A 14,799-nucleotide genomic window follows, 5' to 3' on the forward strand; every position below is an offset into this window, starting at 1 on the left:
ACTAGTATAGTGTATCAAACATGAACGTCAGCATCTCTGCCATGTTGAGATTTAGGCATTATTGCGATTTAAGTTTTACCTCATTCAAACACAATACTTCGATTTAACTGATTCGTAGTAAGCTCATAATCATAAAGACCATATTAACTTACAACAATGACAAACCGTGGTTCACTGCAAAACTCAGACAACTCTGTCAGGCCAAAGAAGATGCTTACAGGAAGGGGGACAGAGTCTTGTATAAACAAGCCAAATACACACTGGAAAAGGAGATCAGAGTGGCAAAGAGGAATTATTGTGAAAAGCTAAGGATCCAATTCTCTTCCAGTGACTCAGCATCAGTGTGGAAAGGTCTGAAAGACATCACCAACTACAAGACACCATCCCTCAGCACTGTGGAGAATCAACAACTAGCAGACAATCTGAATGAGTTTTACTGCAGGTTTGAAAAAACACCCGACACCCGCTCTGAACACCTCTCTACACAACCATTAACACCTCCAGCAAACCCCCCTCTCCCCCACACCTGCACTTCAGATCAGCGAAGACGAGGTGCGCCAGGTCTTCAGAAAGAACAAAAGAAGGAAGGCACCAGGCCCAGATTGTGTTACACCAGACTGTCTGAAATCCTGTGCTGACCAGCTGGCCCCCATCTTCACACAGATCTTCAGCAGATCACTGGAGCTGTGCGAAGTCCCTTAATGCTTCAAACACTCCACCATCATCCCCGTCCCAAAGAAACCCAAAATTACTGGACTAAATGACTACAGACCTGTGCCTGTAATGTCTGTGGTTATGAAGGCATGTGATAGACTGGTTTTGGCTTATCTGAAGGACATCACTGGACCCTTACTGGATCCTCTTCAGTTTGCCTACAGAGCAAACAGGTCTGTGGATGATGCAGTCAACATGGGACTGCATTATGTTCTGCAACATCAAGACAGACCAGGGACTTATGTGAGGATCCTGTTTGTGGACTTCAACTCGGCTTTTAACACCATCATCCCAAACTTCCTCCTGTCCAAACTAACTCAGCTCTCCATGCCCACCTCTGTCTGTCAGAGGATCACCAGCTTCCTGACAGACAGGTAGCAGCTAATAAGGCTGGGAAAACGCTCATCCAGCACCCTGCGTTCTCTCCCCACTACTCTTCTCCCTGTACACCAATGACTGCACATCTAAAGACCCCTCTGTCAAGCTCCTGAAGTTTGCAGACGGCACCACACTTACCGGCCTCATTCAGGACGGTGACGAGTCTGCTTACAGACAGGAGGTTAAAGAGCTGGCTGTCTGGTGCAGTCTAAACAACCTGGAGCTCAACACGCTCAAAACAGTGGAGATGATCGTGGACTTCAGGAGAAACCCCCCTGCACTCCCCCCACTCACCATCATGAACAGCACTGTAACGACAGTGGAGTCATTCAGGTTCCTGGGCACCACCATCTCTCAGGACCTGAAGTGGGACACTTACATTGATTCCATTGTGAAAAAGGTCCAGCAGAGGTTGTACTCCCTTCACCAGCTGAGGAAGTTCAACACTTGACAATAATTGTGGAACACACAACACTATTTATAAACTTATACATTTACTTATCTAACACACATCTACATTTCTACTAGTCTACATGTTGAATTTGCACATAATATACATTTACATTTAGTCATTTAGCAGACGCTTGCATCCACAGCGACTTACAAATGAGGACAATAGAAGCAAGCAAAACCAACAAAGGAGCAACAACATGCAAGTGCTATGACAAGTCTCGGTTAGCCTAACGCAGTACATGTAGTTTTTTAAAAAAAGAAAACGAGTAGATAGAATATAGAAAAAAATAAACCTTTTTTTTTTTGGACAAGTAGACAGAAAACAAGTAGATAGAATAGAAAAAAGAAAGCTAGTTTTTCAAGAAAAGCTAGCAGTTAGAGAATAAATATGCAATTGATAGAGGGTCAAGTGTGTGTGTTTGTTTGTTTTTTTTAAATAAAAAGAAGACAGATAGAATTAGAATAGATAGTGCTAGAGTTAGAAGGTTAAATAAAGATGGAAGAGATGTGTTTTTAGCCGTTTCTTGAAGATTGGCTGCTCTGGCTGCTCGGACTGCTCTGATTGAGTTGGGCAGGTCATTCCACCAGGTGGGAACAGTTAATGAAAATCTGTGAAAGTGATTTTGTGCCTCTTTGGGATGGCACAATAATGCGTTGTTCACTTGCAGAACACAAGCTTCTAGAGGGCACATAGGTCTGAAGAAATGAATTTAAGTAAAAGGGTGCAGAGCCAGTGGTGGTTTTTAGGCAAAACATTAATGCCTTGAATTTTAATGCGAGCAGCTATTGATAGCCAGTGCAAATTGATGAACAGAGGTGTTGAGGTGTGTTCTTAAAGATTAATCTTGGATTAATTGTAGAGGTTTGATGGAATTGGCTGGAAGACCTGCTAAGAGAGCATTGCAATAGTCCAGTCTGGACAGAACAAGAACTGTATGCCTGTAGATACAAAACTGTCTATTGTAATATACCTGTACATACAAATTGCATATTTGTATATTGTTATTCCTTATTTACTTGTTATATTTTATTCTTTTATTATTTGTTTTGTCTTGTCACTGTCATTCTGTGGCACTGCGGAGACTTCTGTCACGAAAACAAATTCCTTGTGCGTGTAAACATATCTGGCAAACATAAAGCTCATTCTGATTCTGATTCTGATTCTACTGTAAAGTGTGGTGCTACTTTCTAAAAACACCACAAAACCGTTTGCAGCATGTTTTCTAAATTTTAGTCTTAGTCTTAGTCCCGTGGTAAAATGTCCTTGTTAGTTTTTATCATGTTTAGTCAACCTTATCCTATTTAGTTTTAGTCGACTAAAAGTCTCAACATTTTAGTCTAGTTTCAGTCCAAGAAAACCTGAAGTATTTTAGTCTGGTTTTAGTCAATGAAAACTTGACATTTTAGCTATAAGAATATTATTAATTAATCGTACAGCAGTATTAATTTTGGCACCCATTTGTAATTTAGTCTTACTCAAAAGTACATTTTAGTTATCGTATTTAGTCAACCTTGTCCTGTTTTTGTTTAGTCAAGTTTAAGTCAATGAAATGTATGAGCAGTTTAGTCAAGTTTTAGTCAATGAAATCTTCGTCATTCTGTGTAATGGTTAACCTGATAAAAATTATTTTTGCTCAAAATTATAATCGTAATGATTGTTGTCATTTGAGAAATTTAATTCTGCATTTCAGGTATTGCACTTTCACCAGTAAGCACAAATCATATAATGTGGACACATGGTTTATTTTACCTCATCTACTGTACTGATTTATTATAGGCTTTTTATTATATAAATTAATACCAAATAATTATGCACTCTCTCTGTCTACGTTATGAAAACTGGTAGAACAAACTAAAAATATTATAACAGTGAAATTCCTAGTAATTCTACTAATTCCAAATTGCAATAGCCTATTCCTCTATTAAAACAACAGCGGTTGAGTAAGTGCATTTATTCAGCGATCACAATTGCACACAATACAGTCGAGATCTCATAACTTAAAATAAGCAAAACACCGGGCAGAAAGTGTATTCATGTAACAGCGAAGCTCTAATTCAGGGATTTGAACTCTTAATATCTGGCAACCGCACTCATGAAAGCTTGCGTAGTAGAGTAACATTTTGACTCTTTTTTTTTCATTTTGACGAAAATAAAACGAGGTTTTTGGTAAAGATTTGATTTTTTTTTAATACATTTTAGTCTCGTCTTATTTTGTCAACGAAATTGCATGTTGATATAGTCATAGTAATCGTTTATCGAGCTTATTATCGTCTCGTCTTCATCTCGTCTTAGTCATGGGAAAAAAGCTTGCCAACGAACATTTTTCGTCATAGTCTTCGTTAACAAAATTAACACTACAAACACGTCAAACAATACTCTGTGAAGTTTCATATTCTCAATCACATATAGTATCATTACCACCAAATAGGTATCTGCAAGATCAGTAATATACACAGTGCAGAAAATGTAATTTACTAAACTGTTCACGCAGCTACAAAAATTATATTGTATTTTTATAGCTGCGTGAACAGTTTAGTAAATTACATTTTCTGCACTGTGTGTATTTTCTAACAGCTGATGTGAATTCCCAGCGCAAAGAAACTTAAGCAGAAAGTGGAGAAAGAACAAGAAAGAGAAAAGGTGGTGGAGCAGGAAGAAGGTGTGAAATGAGAGGAGGAAGAGAATGAGGAGGACAGAAAGAGTAAGATGTAGAAGGAGAATGAGAAGAGATGGTCGATGGAGTGTGAGTCCCTCAATCATTCACATTATTTAGTAACATTATTGCCTGAAGATGCTGAAATATTAGCCAGAGACATGTCTCATTTTGTCTTTTTATTTTGAAGCATCAGTTGAAGAGCTGGACAGTGTGTGATAGTCGTGTTTGTGCTTCTCCACGATGAGGCTCCTTTCAGTCAGAATCAGGACCTGCCGTTTGAGTGATTAATATTCATGTTACTGAGGCTGATGGTTCAGCATTTCATTATATGAGATCAGAAGAGGTAATGTTTGATCGCACAAAATTGCTAAGGTGCTAAGAGTAAAATGTAAAACTTACCATCACTGACGTGGTACTAGGAACTTCTCTATCAAAATAAAGAGTGATTAATTGAAAAGTGCTTTGATATTTATAGTTTATAGTTTTAGAACTGGACTAGATTTATATCAGTGGCTTGCTCTCACCTCTACAGTCCTGATGTTTTTATCTTGTAGTAAATGTATCCGGTAGCGGCTATAATGACTCCCAGCAGCAGTGCAGCAGATTCAATAGTGAATAATAGTTGAATATCCCACTCAAACTCAGGGGCCGGTGGTGGGGCTGTGAAGGACAGACATCGCTCTATTAACACAATGCACCACTATCCATGGATTATCCTGCTTATACCATGGTCATTTACCAGCAATGACAGCTTAAATGTTACATATTTACAGTGCAATATTTGACTGGAAGGGTAAAAGTGGTTATTTTTGTCAGTTTTAGCTCATTAGATGTAGTTTTCTGTCTGCTTTAAATCAGACCTAGAAATCAAGTAGTGCATGAAGTTACATTATTTGAATAAATAAATTCAAGTCACAGCGCAGCGATGAAAAGTTTCTGTGCTCCTAATGTTTCTGTGTGTGTGTGTGTACGTGCTTCGATAAACAGCACATTAATATAAAACAGTGGTTAAACAGACTTAGAACTACCTGTGCATTAGACAGTTTTATAGCACACCTTCCAGCTAGGGTGAGCACCTGGCTATTTCTCTGTTGCAGGACAGCAGATGTGATTTTGCGGGACATGAGGGAGAGATAACTTGCTATTATTATTCAATGTAAATAAATTGTGATCTTATATTACATGTCTTTTTGCAGTGATGCTTTAAATCGCTAATAGACTTAATGACAGCGCTGTGAACAGAAGTTGTGAATGTACGTCACTCAGTTTGTCAGTTTCTATGGTACAAAACTAATTTTAACAGCACAGACCTTTTCAATCTAAATATAAAGTGGAACTAATAATCTAATCCTTAAAAAGCACATTTCCAAATAAACACATAAATTCCATTAAAAAGACATAACGATTAAATGAGTTCTTACCGGATTCAACGCGTCTTGAATTTATATTTTGTGTCTGATCTGACCGCTTGGAGTAGGGCCTTCTCATTCATTACGTGTCTGTGTATTTTTTATTTTTTGTATTTTTGTCAGGTGTGCAACTTCTGATGAAGCGCTGATAAATATAGGTGAAACTATGCCGCAAAAAGAATAAATAGAAAGTTTTCTTAAAAAGGCAAAAGAACGCATGCACATTTTATTAATGTGACTATTAAAAGCCAATAGATTGATGAAAATGCGGGACATTTGTGGGTACAACGCAAAGCGGGATGGGTGGTCACCCTACTTCCAGCCAATCAGAATTGAGTATTAAGACCAAGGTTGAAGTGTGACAACTGGACAGTTTACATGCTGATGCTATATTAGTGTAAATCAGGTGTGATATGACAGGTGTTGGCTCTTACTCCAGTCGTAGATCATGGGTCTGGTGAAGCTGGCGTGCTCCACCACGCAGGAGATCTTCTCTGCAGATTTGGGAGTGTATTCTAGCACGGTGTGAATCTGGTAGTACCAGTCTCCGTTGGGCAGCTCCTCGGTGGAGGTCACGTCAGAAGTCACCTCCACCCCGTCCTTCAGCCAGTACACTTTGATTGGTTGAGGGTAGAAGTCATACGCGCTGCACTTCACCAGAGCTGGATGTGTGCTGTCGCCCGGCATCACTGAACTGAGCTTCACTTTCGGCCGCTCTGAAACAACAACAGCCACATCCCAAATCACTTCCTACTGTATGTATCATCACATAACAGACTAAATAAATGTGCTTTATCAAAAATGTTTAAAGAAGAGTTATGTGTGAGTCTTGTCACAAACCTTTTTTACTATGGATCGCTGCTTCGAAAACTTGAGAATTAGGCTTGCAGTATGTATCAACTTTAGCCTTGGTTTGCTGTAGGAATGCTGTATCGTTGTTCCACAATTCTGCAGTTTTTACTCCAAGATCTGAAAACCCCTCAAACATCCCCACGGTGCTGTTGAACTTAATGACTGGATATTTATTGAAGTAAAAGCCTTCAATGAGCTCCATGTCACTGAGATCATGAGTGCTATAGATGCACTGTGTCCATGTCTGGAAATAATATCCATTAGCTGCAAAATAACATCCGTGTGAGCTTATTTCAACAATAAAAAAACATAAGCACTTGAGCACATCAGTCAGTCGCAGCTATTACATCACCTCTTATTCATATTGATAAAGTATCTATATAGCCAGTACCTACTACATTAGATGGTCCACTACCAGAGAACCATCATAACTAACAGTGTTTAAGAAAATGTCACAGCATGTCCACGACTGCTATTACTACTAAAATGATAATTTCTTCAGTGTTTCTTAGTAAAGGCCATTTCTCTCACCTGCTCCAGTGAACACAGACAGCATTAGAATGTGTTGAAAATTCAAGAGCTTTAAAAGTGTCATTTTCCCTCTCTCTCTCATTCACAACTGAGAGCAGCAAATACACTGTTCATGCTAGTGAGGTCAGAGTCTAAAACGGCTGTCCAATCAGCCGCTTCTTCCACATGTGTCAAGTGTTGCTACACAATATCCTACTTACTTTTAAAACCACAGCTCAAATAAAGGTTAGATTGCAGTAACACATTAAACACAATGGCCCTTAAAATTACATTCCTGAAAATAAAAACTGTAAAGTTTTAGAGAACGCAAACTATTAACAGCTTTCTCAATTATTGATTGTACATCCAGCAATGTAACATACCTACGGTTCCTGGGCATGGTAACCCTAACCCTTACTGTTCAATCAACGTAATAAACATCCACTGAGGCGAGCTTCAACAACCCATGTGCAGCTTTATTAAAACAAATACAAAACCATAACAAAGGACTGTTTAGGACTGTAATGTCTATTCATCCTGATTATTTATCAAAAAATAACTGACAAATTTATCACAAGCAGACCAAATTTATTTTGCTTTATTTTAGATTTACATCAATAACAAGACAATTTTATGAAAACAGTAAGAAAACCGTATTGTAATTCGCTATATGGTAAGAATCATATTTATTTTAAAGAATCCTGATGGTTTCAATTGGCTTGAAAATGCTGTTGTTTATGGCTATCAAACAGATTCAAACAGAACTGGAACTGATGTTGACTCAGGGGGGTTTCATAGTATTTTGGTTTTGTTTTCCCTATTCCTCTTTTGCCTATGTTCCTGCTCAGTTTCTGTAGTATCACATCCCAGTTTCTGTTCCAGGTATTTACCTCACACTGTTTATAAGCCCCTAGTTTCTCTCTGTTTTGTTGGCCACCGTGTTTCTTTATCAGGACCTTTTTATAAATTTCTTCTCTGTATGTCTATTTCAAAAGAATCTTGAATGACACATCATTGCTAAAATTACTGCTTTGAATCACTGTGAAATATACTTTTGTATGATACACAGGGCAACTTTTTGAGCAATGCTGCTGGGCAACTTTGGGAAATGTTGCCGTCAACGGGCGACCAGGTGAGACACAGGGCCCACGACCGATCTAAAATATCCAGATAGAAATTGATCAAAAAGTTGCCCTGTGTATCATCAGCCTATGTCCATTTCTCTACAGTCTCTGTGTTGTTTATTTGGCATATGTGACATATGGAGTATATATAAATATATATTATATACACTGCATTCCAAATCATTATGCAAGTGATATATCAGTAGGATTTCGGTACAATAAAGAGTCAGATTTTTGTTTGTGTTGTTTTTCACATCTTTTTAGTTAACTGGTATCAATCTCAGACGAGTTTGTTCAATAGTTTGCCAATTCTTCTTAAGTAAATGGAAACCCTACTTAAAGAGGTTGTTCCACATTATTAAGCAAGTCACAGTTCTCATGAAATATGGTGAGGAAGAAAGATCTTTCTGAAGATGAAAAGTATGAAACAATGCAATGTCTAGCAAAAGGCATCAAAACAAACAATATTTCGCGAAAAGCAAATAGAAATTATTGAACTATCAAAAGATTTGTGAGTGACTTAGAGCACAGAAGATCTTGGTCAGGTAAAGATTTATTAAGGAAAGTTTTTGTCAAACAAATGAACTGTATTGTAATACCAGCTGTAAAAAAGCCACTGCGGAGCAGCAAACAGGTGTTTGAAGCTACTGGAGTCTCAAGATCCTCTTCATGCAGACTGTGTTTCAGTCACTGCTAACCAAACCTCACAAAGAGAAACCTGCACAGGCTTTTTTACAGCTGGTATTACAATACAGTTCATTTGTTTGTCAAAAACTTTCCTTAATAAATCTTTATCTGACCAAGATCTAAGTCACTCAGATCTTTTGACAGTTAAATAATTTCCATTTGCTTTTCGCAAAATATTGTTTGTGTTGATGCCTTTTGCAAGACGTTGCATTGTTTCATACTTTTCATCTTCAGAAAGATCTTTCTTCCTCACCATATTTCATGAGAACTGTGACTTGCTTAATAATGTGGAACAACCTCTTTAAGTAGGGTTTCCATTTACTTAAGAAGAACTGCCAAACTATTGAACAAACCTGTCTGAAATTGATACCAGTTAACTAAAAAGATGTGAAAAACAACACAAACAAAAATCTGACTCTTTATTGTACCGAAATCCAACTGATATATCACTTGCATAATAATTTGGAACGCAGTGTATATATCGCTTGTTTTGTTTACTGTGTGGAGACGTGCTGAAATTGCGTTTGGTCTCGTACTGTATCGCGTATCTTGTCAGTGTTGTGTGCTTGCTTGGCCATTTGTTGTGATTAAAAAAGTAAAGTGTGTCCAGCTGAATTCAATTAGTATTTTGTTAGACGGGTATAAAAAAAAAACGTAGTTTACTGCGGCAGCCGTCGTGTGAAGGCCTCCTTGTGTGAAGACCGAAGAGTGTAAAGACCATCAGCAGGGACACTGACAAGGGATATAATTATCACTTTTTATTTCCCCTCTTTCCTACTACTTGTTTCACTTCTGTTGCAGTTTTTTTATAACCATTTTTTACTATGTGTAAGTAAGTTGTTGTTTTTTTAGCATGTGTGTTTGGCTCAAGTGTTATTTTTTTAGGATTACTGATAAACTAATGTAGTTTGATTTGTTATCTATTTTAATTTTAGTTAAAGCTAGAATAATGTTTGTCATTTTATTAGTTCTTTTTTTTTTTTTTTTGTCTGTATAGGTTTTTTTTATTAAGTTTTAGTTTTATTTAATTTTAGTACTTCAACAAACTAAATGGAAAGGAAATATATTGAATTTATAAATGTGTGTATACATGTATGTGTGTGTGGCTGTACATACACACATGTAGTTGTTTTTTGGTGTTTGGCTTAGTGTTATGCTAGAATCATTATTATATTCTTATACATTTTGTTCTTAATATTTTGAATTGTTTTTAGCTTTATTTTTTTGTTTTCATTTAAATGTTAAGTTTTGAAATTTAGTTAATGCATTTGTCATTTTTTATTTAATTTCTTTATTTTTTTTTAAATGTGTGTGTATCTGTTGTCCTCATTTGTAAGTCACTTTGGATAAAAGTGTCTGCTAAATGACTAATGAAATATATATATACACACACACACACACACACACACACAGTATCTCACAGAAGTGAGTACACCCCTTTGTAAATATTTTATATCTTTTCATGTGACAACACTGAAGAAATGACACCTTGCTACAATGTAAAGGAGTGAGTGTACAGCTTGTATAACTATAACAGTGTCAATTTGCTGTCCCCTCAAAATAACTCAACACACAGCCATTAATGTCTAAACCGCTGGCCACAAAAGTGAGTACACCCCTAAGTCTCAATGACGACGCGAAAGTTTCAGCAAAGGATAAAAGCATTTCCAGCACCGAAAATCTATTGCAGTAGCTAGATTCATTAAAAAATGGGTTTCCTTGTACAGCTGTGATCAGATATTCCTCCATCTTGGCTGAGCTTTAATATTGCTACAGAAAAGGTAAAGCTGATTGGTTGATTCTCGTCACATGACCTGCGGTGTGGATGCAGCATTCTGGAAAGTTGAGATGTTTTCACCGCGGCATTGGTGCGCCTTGAAAAAACGAGCACTTCACATCGCTTACGCATCTCGACCATATCGCGCACTTGTCACGCGTCTACATGTTTAACAACAAACTTGAGAAGTCTCATGCAGTTTCCTTTATTAACCGCTAGGGGCAAAAAACGTACATAATATAAAAAAAGAAACATTTCAATCCATGACAAAAGCAACTACGTGTAGTATGAAAGTAGCAAAAGTGTCTTATTTGAATTAAGTCACTCATAATGAACAATGATTTATGTTACATTTGCAGTTCGTCAAGTAATCTGCGCAAAAACGTGTAGATATAATTATAAACAGTGCTACACAGCAAGAAAAGATTTTATGAAATGATTTAATCTGTTTCAACTTTCAAGGTTCACCCAGATTTTTGCATTTATGTATCTATTGATCGATTGATCTTCAACACCAGCAGTGCCGTCCATCACTGAAATGACACAAAAGCACTGTATCATTGCATTGAGAATCCGCGAGCAACTGTCTTTATTGGTAGGTCCACTGCATGAAAAGTTTTTCTTTTTTTGCTGTGTCTGTGTTGTCAGTTGCAGTTCCTTTAATAAAGAAGAAGATTCCCGTAGCTACTCCCAGTAGCGCCAGAGTGAACCCTGCTCCACAGAAGACCGCCGGACCCAGACTGGGTGGGACAGCAGCCGTCTCTGGGACACCTGTTGATCATTGTAAAGGGTGTGAACTTTACACTTGTCAGTGCTGTAATGCTGATGTAATCTGTCACAGAATGATGACTGCTGTTTTATATGTACATCATTTATATGCAAATAGCACAATTTAGTGTAATTTGATTTGATTTCGCTCTCAGAGTGGCACTTACCCCATATTTTGGTCTGCGCTTGGCCCTGGAGGGCTCCGTGGTTCACCATACAGCTGTAAATGTCTCTCTCCTCAGGAACAATATCCAGAGAGGAGAAGATGTGGAAGGTTCCATCATTCCTCGGTCGGTACCGACTCAGACTCGCACCTTTCGTCACAATGACATTGTTCTTAGCCCACGAGACGTTGACAGGTGGAGGAAAGAAGCCAGTCACGTGACAGATGAGCGTGTTTTCAACACCCAGCTGAACATCATTCCTCGGATAGATGGATGTCTCGGGGGGGTCTGTGAACACACAAAACCGTGTTGAACTTTGCAGGAGTGAATCTGATCTCATTCAAATAACATCTATACACAGGAAAACTAATCATGTAAGCCAAAGCTCACTCTTAAAGCATAATATGGAGCTCATTTAAGTTCTATTTCCAAACAGATTAATTTGAATGTTAGGAAATATGTTACAGGAAAACATTAAAAGTCATAGTGCAAATTTAAATCATACCCATTTCCTCTGGTGGGAAATTGTAAGCTTTAATGCATACAGCTAAGTTATTCTCGCATGTTTCTTGTTCTGAAATGCTTTGTTCATAAAATCCTGGAAATCTCAAAGCATCTGCAAAATCTGGTAATGTATTTACTCCCATCTTTTGAATAAAGTCAGCATGCCATATCTCTTCTCCATCAGATCCATAGACAGATTCTTTTTCTGTATCAGAACATCCATTAATTTTGAAATCGTCGTGAATAACTGAAATGGAACAAACATCAAAAGACAAAAGATAAATTAGAAATATCCAGAGGCCGAGAGAAATAAAGGATGTACTGCATATCATATGCTTTTCTTACTAAGTAGCTTTGTCTTGTTTCAATTCCAAATACCTAATAATTCTTAAATCAAGAAGCATTTACTGGACAAGTACAAATTATTATTTTTTAAATTAAATTATTATTATTATTTATTTATTTATTTTGCTTACCCCATTGGCAGATTTTTTTTTTCTCTTGTTTTAAGCAAGAACTCGCTTGATTTTGACACAAATGCTAAGTAAGAAAAGCATTTTTTTTTTTTGCAGTGAATAACTATTAAAGGATTTAAGGGGAAAAAGTATTATTTTTTGTCACTGGTTTAACACACCGGTAGTTTTTAAATGTAAGGATGTCCTAATCAGCAGATTTTAACTTCCACTGACCACTGAATGACCACTTATAATCATCACCTGTAGTCAACTAGTCATCAACTGTTTGAATGACAAGGTAATCAAAATACATCACCAAAAGTAAACGTATCACAGTGTATAAAAAGCTTACTCAAAGTATTAGTGTGCTTCATGAAATCACACATCTTTGTAGAGGATTTTCACATTTAAAAAATCTGTGGATGTATTTTAATATACAAAGCATGAACTTACTTTGAGCATCAGCTGAGAGACAAACAGCGAGGGTAAGAATGGCCAGATTCAGCTCCATCGTTACAGACAACAGTGGAACAAGCAGAGAAACAGACTTTGAAGGAGATGAATGAGAGTGGGCAGGAATTTAGTTCCAGTTTCAGAAGTTCATCCTCCACTTAGAATTTGGCCCTCACTGTGACACTGCTGTATCCAGAAACAAAATACGTTTTTCCTGTTTCAGCTCTCAGGCTACAGTCATATATTTATATATTTTATATTTAGTCATTTAGCAGACGCTTTTATCCAAAGCGACTTACAAATGAGGACAACAGAAGCAATCAATTGTAGTATTAAAACAACTAAAACAGATTCAAAACTAAAAGCTAAAACTTTATAAATACTATATATACACATTTTTTTTTTTAAATAAAGAAAGAAATTAAATAAAAATGACAATTGCATACACCAAAATTTCAAAACTTAACATTTAAATTAAAACAAAAAATAAAGCTAAAAACAATGCAAAATATTAAAGAACAAAAGGTGTAAGAGTATAATAATGATTCTAACATAACACTAAACCAAACACCAAAAAACAACTACATGTGTATGCACAACCACACACTCATATTACTCCTTTACTCAAAACTGTAGTCTGAGATTTGTGCTCTGGCCCTGTCAGGACCACTATCATCAACGATGACTGCAATTAGCAAACAGTTTGGATTGGTGGTATGGTTCTGTTCTGGGCACAAACTCCCTGCCCATCTATGCAGCTTAGCAAGGATAAGAGCAGGGAGAGCAGCAATAACCCCGCAAGGATAAACAGAATAGAACCAACATAAATGTATTGCAGATATCATTAAGTAAGGAATAATTGACGACGGGTCGTTGGATTATTAGAAAAATAATGCACACCCGAGGTGGTGATGCGGTGACAACGCGAAGCGGTGTGCATTATTTTTCTAACGGCTTGAGCCGTTGATAACAGATTAATGCAGTTAATACAGTTAATAACTAAGTTATGAGAGAGAGATTACCTCTGTGTGTCTCTAGTTATAGTGAAACTTAGTTCCTTTTGTTCACGAACAGCACCGATGTTGTTACCTCGCTTGTGAGAAGTCATGTAGTTTTTATGTTGTTTACTGATAAAATCGTCAGAGTAGCGCTAACAACATTAGCGCGATGTATGCTAGTGTGTGTGCAATATGTTATGTATGTGCGGCCTGTGAGGGAGAGAGTGCGAGAGACAGAGTATGTGCTTTCCGTACATAATAAAGCGTAATTTTGTGGCAAAAATATGGACACGATATGTCGTTTTTATCCTTTTATTTACTATATTTATTTATTTGGCCAGTGTCGTTGTGGGTCTTGGTTATTTTGCTGTTGTAAGACCTATGAAATAACAGAAATCATTTGGTGAAGTAATATGGTCATGTAATGCGGTCAAGAGCTGCCTGGAACTACGTTCGCCGTGCGGTTCCCTGAAAATAATTGCACACCTTAGAACGTTCGTCAGCCAATCAGATTCAAGCATTCAACGGCCCCGTAGTATAATGTTCAATAATTTAATGCACACGTAATTTTATAATTAGGCTGATTCAAAGGGGAAATCAGAAGGCCTGATGCTGGCTGGACGAAGGAGGAGTTGGGGATGGAGGAGGGTAATTAGCTAATGAGCAACGCGATAGTTGCTGATAATATTGAATGAACCATATATAGCAGGCTTTCTCAACCCTGGTCCTGGAGGGGCACTGTCCTGCAGAGTTTAGCTCTTACCCTAATCAAACAAACCTGAACCAGCTATCCCTGTTTTCATCCCCTTTGCATTGTCTTCTCCCTCTTTACCTTTGCTCCTCCCTCTTTTCATCTCCTTTACACTATGTGTATCCCCTGTGCAGACTGATCGGCG

General features: G+C 37.4%; 2 protein-coding genes across 3 annotated transcripts; both read right to left on the reverse strand.

Annotated features, from left to right (window-relative positions):
- Positions 1-4,365: 4,365 nt before the first annotated feature.
- Positions 4,366-7,137, reverse strand: LOC131537596 (H-2 class II histocompatibility antigen, E-S beta chain-like). Of its 2 annotated transcripts, none has more exons than XM_058771169.1 (6): positions 6,995-7,137; positions 6,452-6,727; positions 6,046-6,327; positions 4,727-4,862; positions 4,602-4,624; positions 4,366-4,471 (listed from the first exon to the last, which is right to left on the reverse strand). In XM_058771169.1, exons 1-4 carry the CDS (start codon positions 7,074-7,076, stop codon positions 4,729-4,731), a joined length of 774 nt encoding a protein of 257 aa, XP_058627152.1. In that variant the 5' UTR covers positions 7,077-7,137; the 3' UTR covers positions 4,366-4,471; positions 4,602-4,624; positions 4,727-4,728. The 2 variants fall into 2 exon arrangements, with proteins under 2 accessions (XP_058627152.1, XP_058627151.1); XM_058771168.1 differs by having other exon boundaries at positions 4,602-4,629.
- Positions 7,138-10,750: 3,613 nt separating this feature from the next.
- Positions 10,751-13,042, reverse strand: LOC131537597 (H-2 class II histocompatibility antigen, A-F alpha chain-like). Its single transcript, XM_058771170.1, has 4 exons — positions 12,906-13,042; positions 11,999-12,244; positions 11,497-11,781; positions 10,751-11,332 (listed from the first exon to the last, which is right to left on the reverse strand). The coding sequence occupies exons 1-4, from the start codon at positions 12,961-12,963 to the stop codon at positions 11,151-11,153; spliced, it is 771 nt and encodes a 256-aa protein (XP_058627153.1). The 5' UTR covers positions 12,964-13,042; the 3' UTR covers positions 10,751-11,150.
- Between the last annotated feature and the right edge of the window lie 1,757 nt (positions 13,043-14,799).

This window comes from Onychostoma macrolepis, chromosome 03 (genome assembly GCF_012432095.1).
Source record: "Onychostoma macrolepis isolate SWU-2019 chromosome 03, ASM1243209v1, whole genome shotgun sequence".
In the NCBI taxonomy this organism is placed as follows: domain Eukaryota; kingdom Metazoa; phylum Chordata; class Actinopteri; order Cypriniformes; family Cyprinidae; genus Onychostoma; species Onychostoma macrolepis.

What these genes read in the sequence shown, in the direction of transcription:
- LOC131537597 (XM_058771170.1), bottom strand. Translation starts at nt 12,963, where the DNA reads ATGGAGCTGAATCTGGCCATTCTTACCCTCGCTGTTTGTCTCTCAGCT. An exon ending in TCTCTCAGCTGATGCTCAAA is followed by an intron (nt 12,245 to 12,905) that starts GTAAGTTCATGC and finishes GTTCCATTTCAG; the next exon opens with TTATTCACGACGATTTCAAA. An exon ending in AGCGCAGACCAAAATATGGG is followed by an intron (nt 11,333 to 11,496) that starts GTAAGTGCCACT and finishes AATGATCAACAG; the next exon opens with GTGTCCCAGAGACGGCTGCT.
- LOC131537596 (XM_058771169.1), bottom strand. Translation starts at nt 7,076, where the DNA reads ATGAGAGAGAGAGGGAAAATGACACTTTTAAAGCTCTTGAATTTTCAA. An exon ending in AGCGATCCATAGTAAAAAAG is followed by an intron (nt 6,328 to 6,451) that starts GTTTGTGACAAG and finishes TTGTTGTTTCAG; the next exon opens with AGCGGCCGAAAGTGAAGCTC. An exon ending in ACCCATGATCTACGACTGGA is followed by an intron (nt 4,863 to 6,045) that starts GTAAGAGCCAAC and finishes TGTCCTTCACAG; the next exon opens with CCCCACCACCGGCCCCTGAG.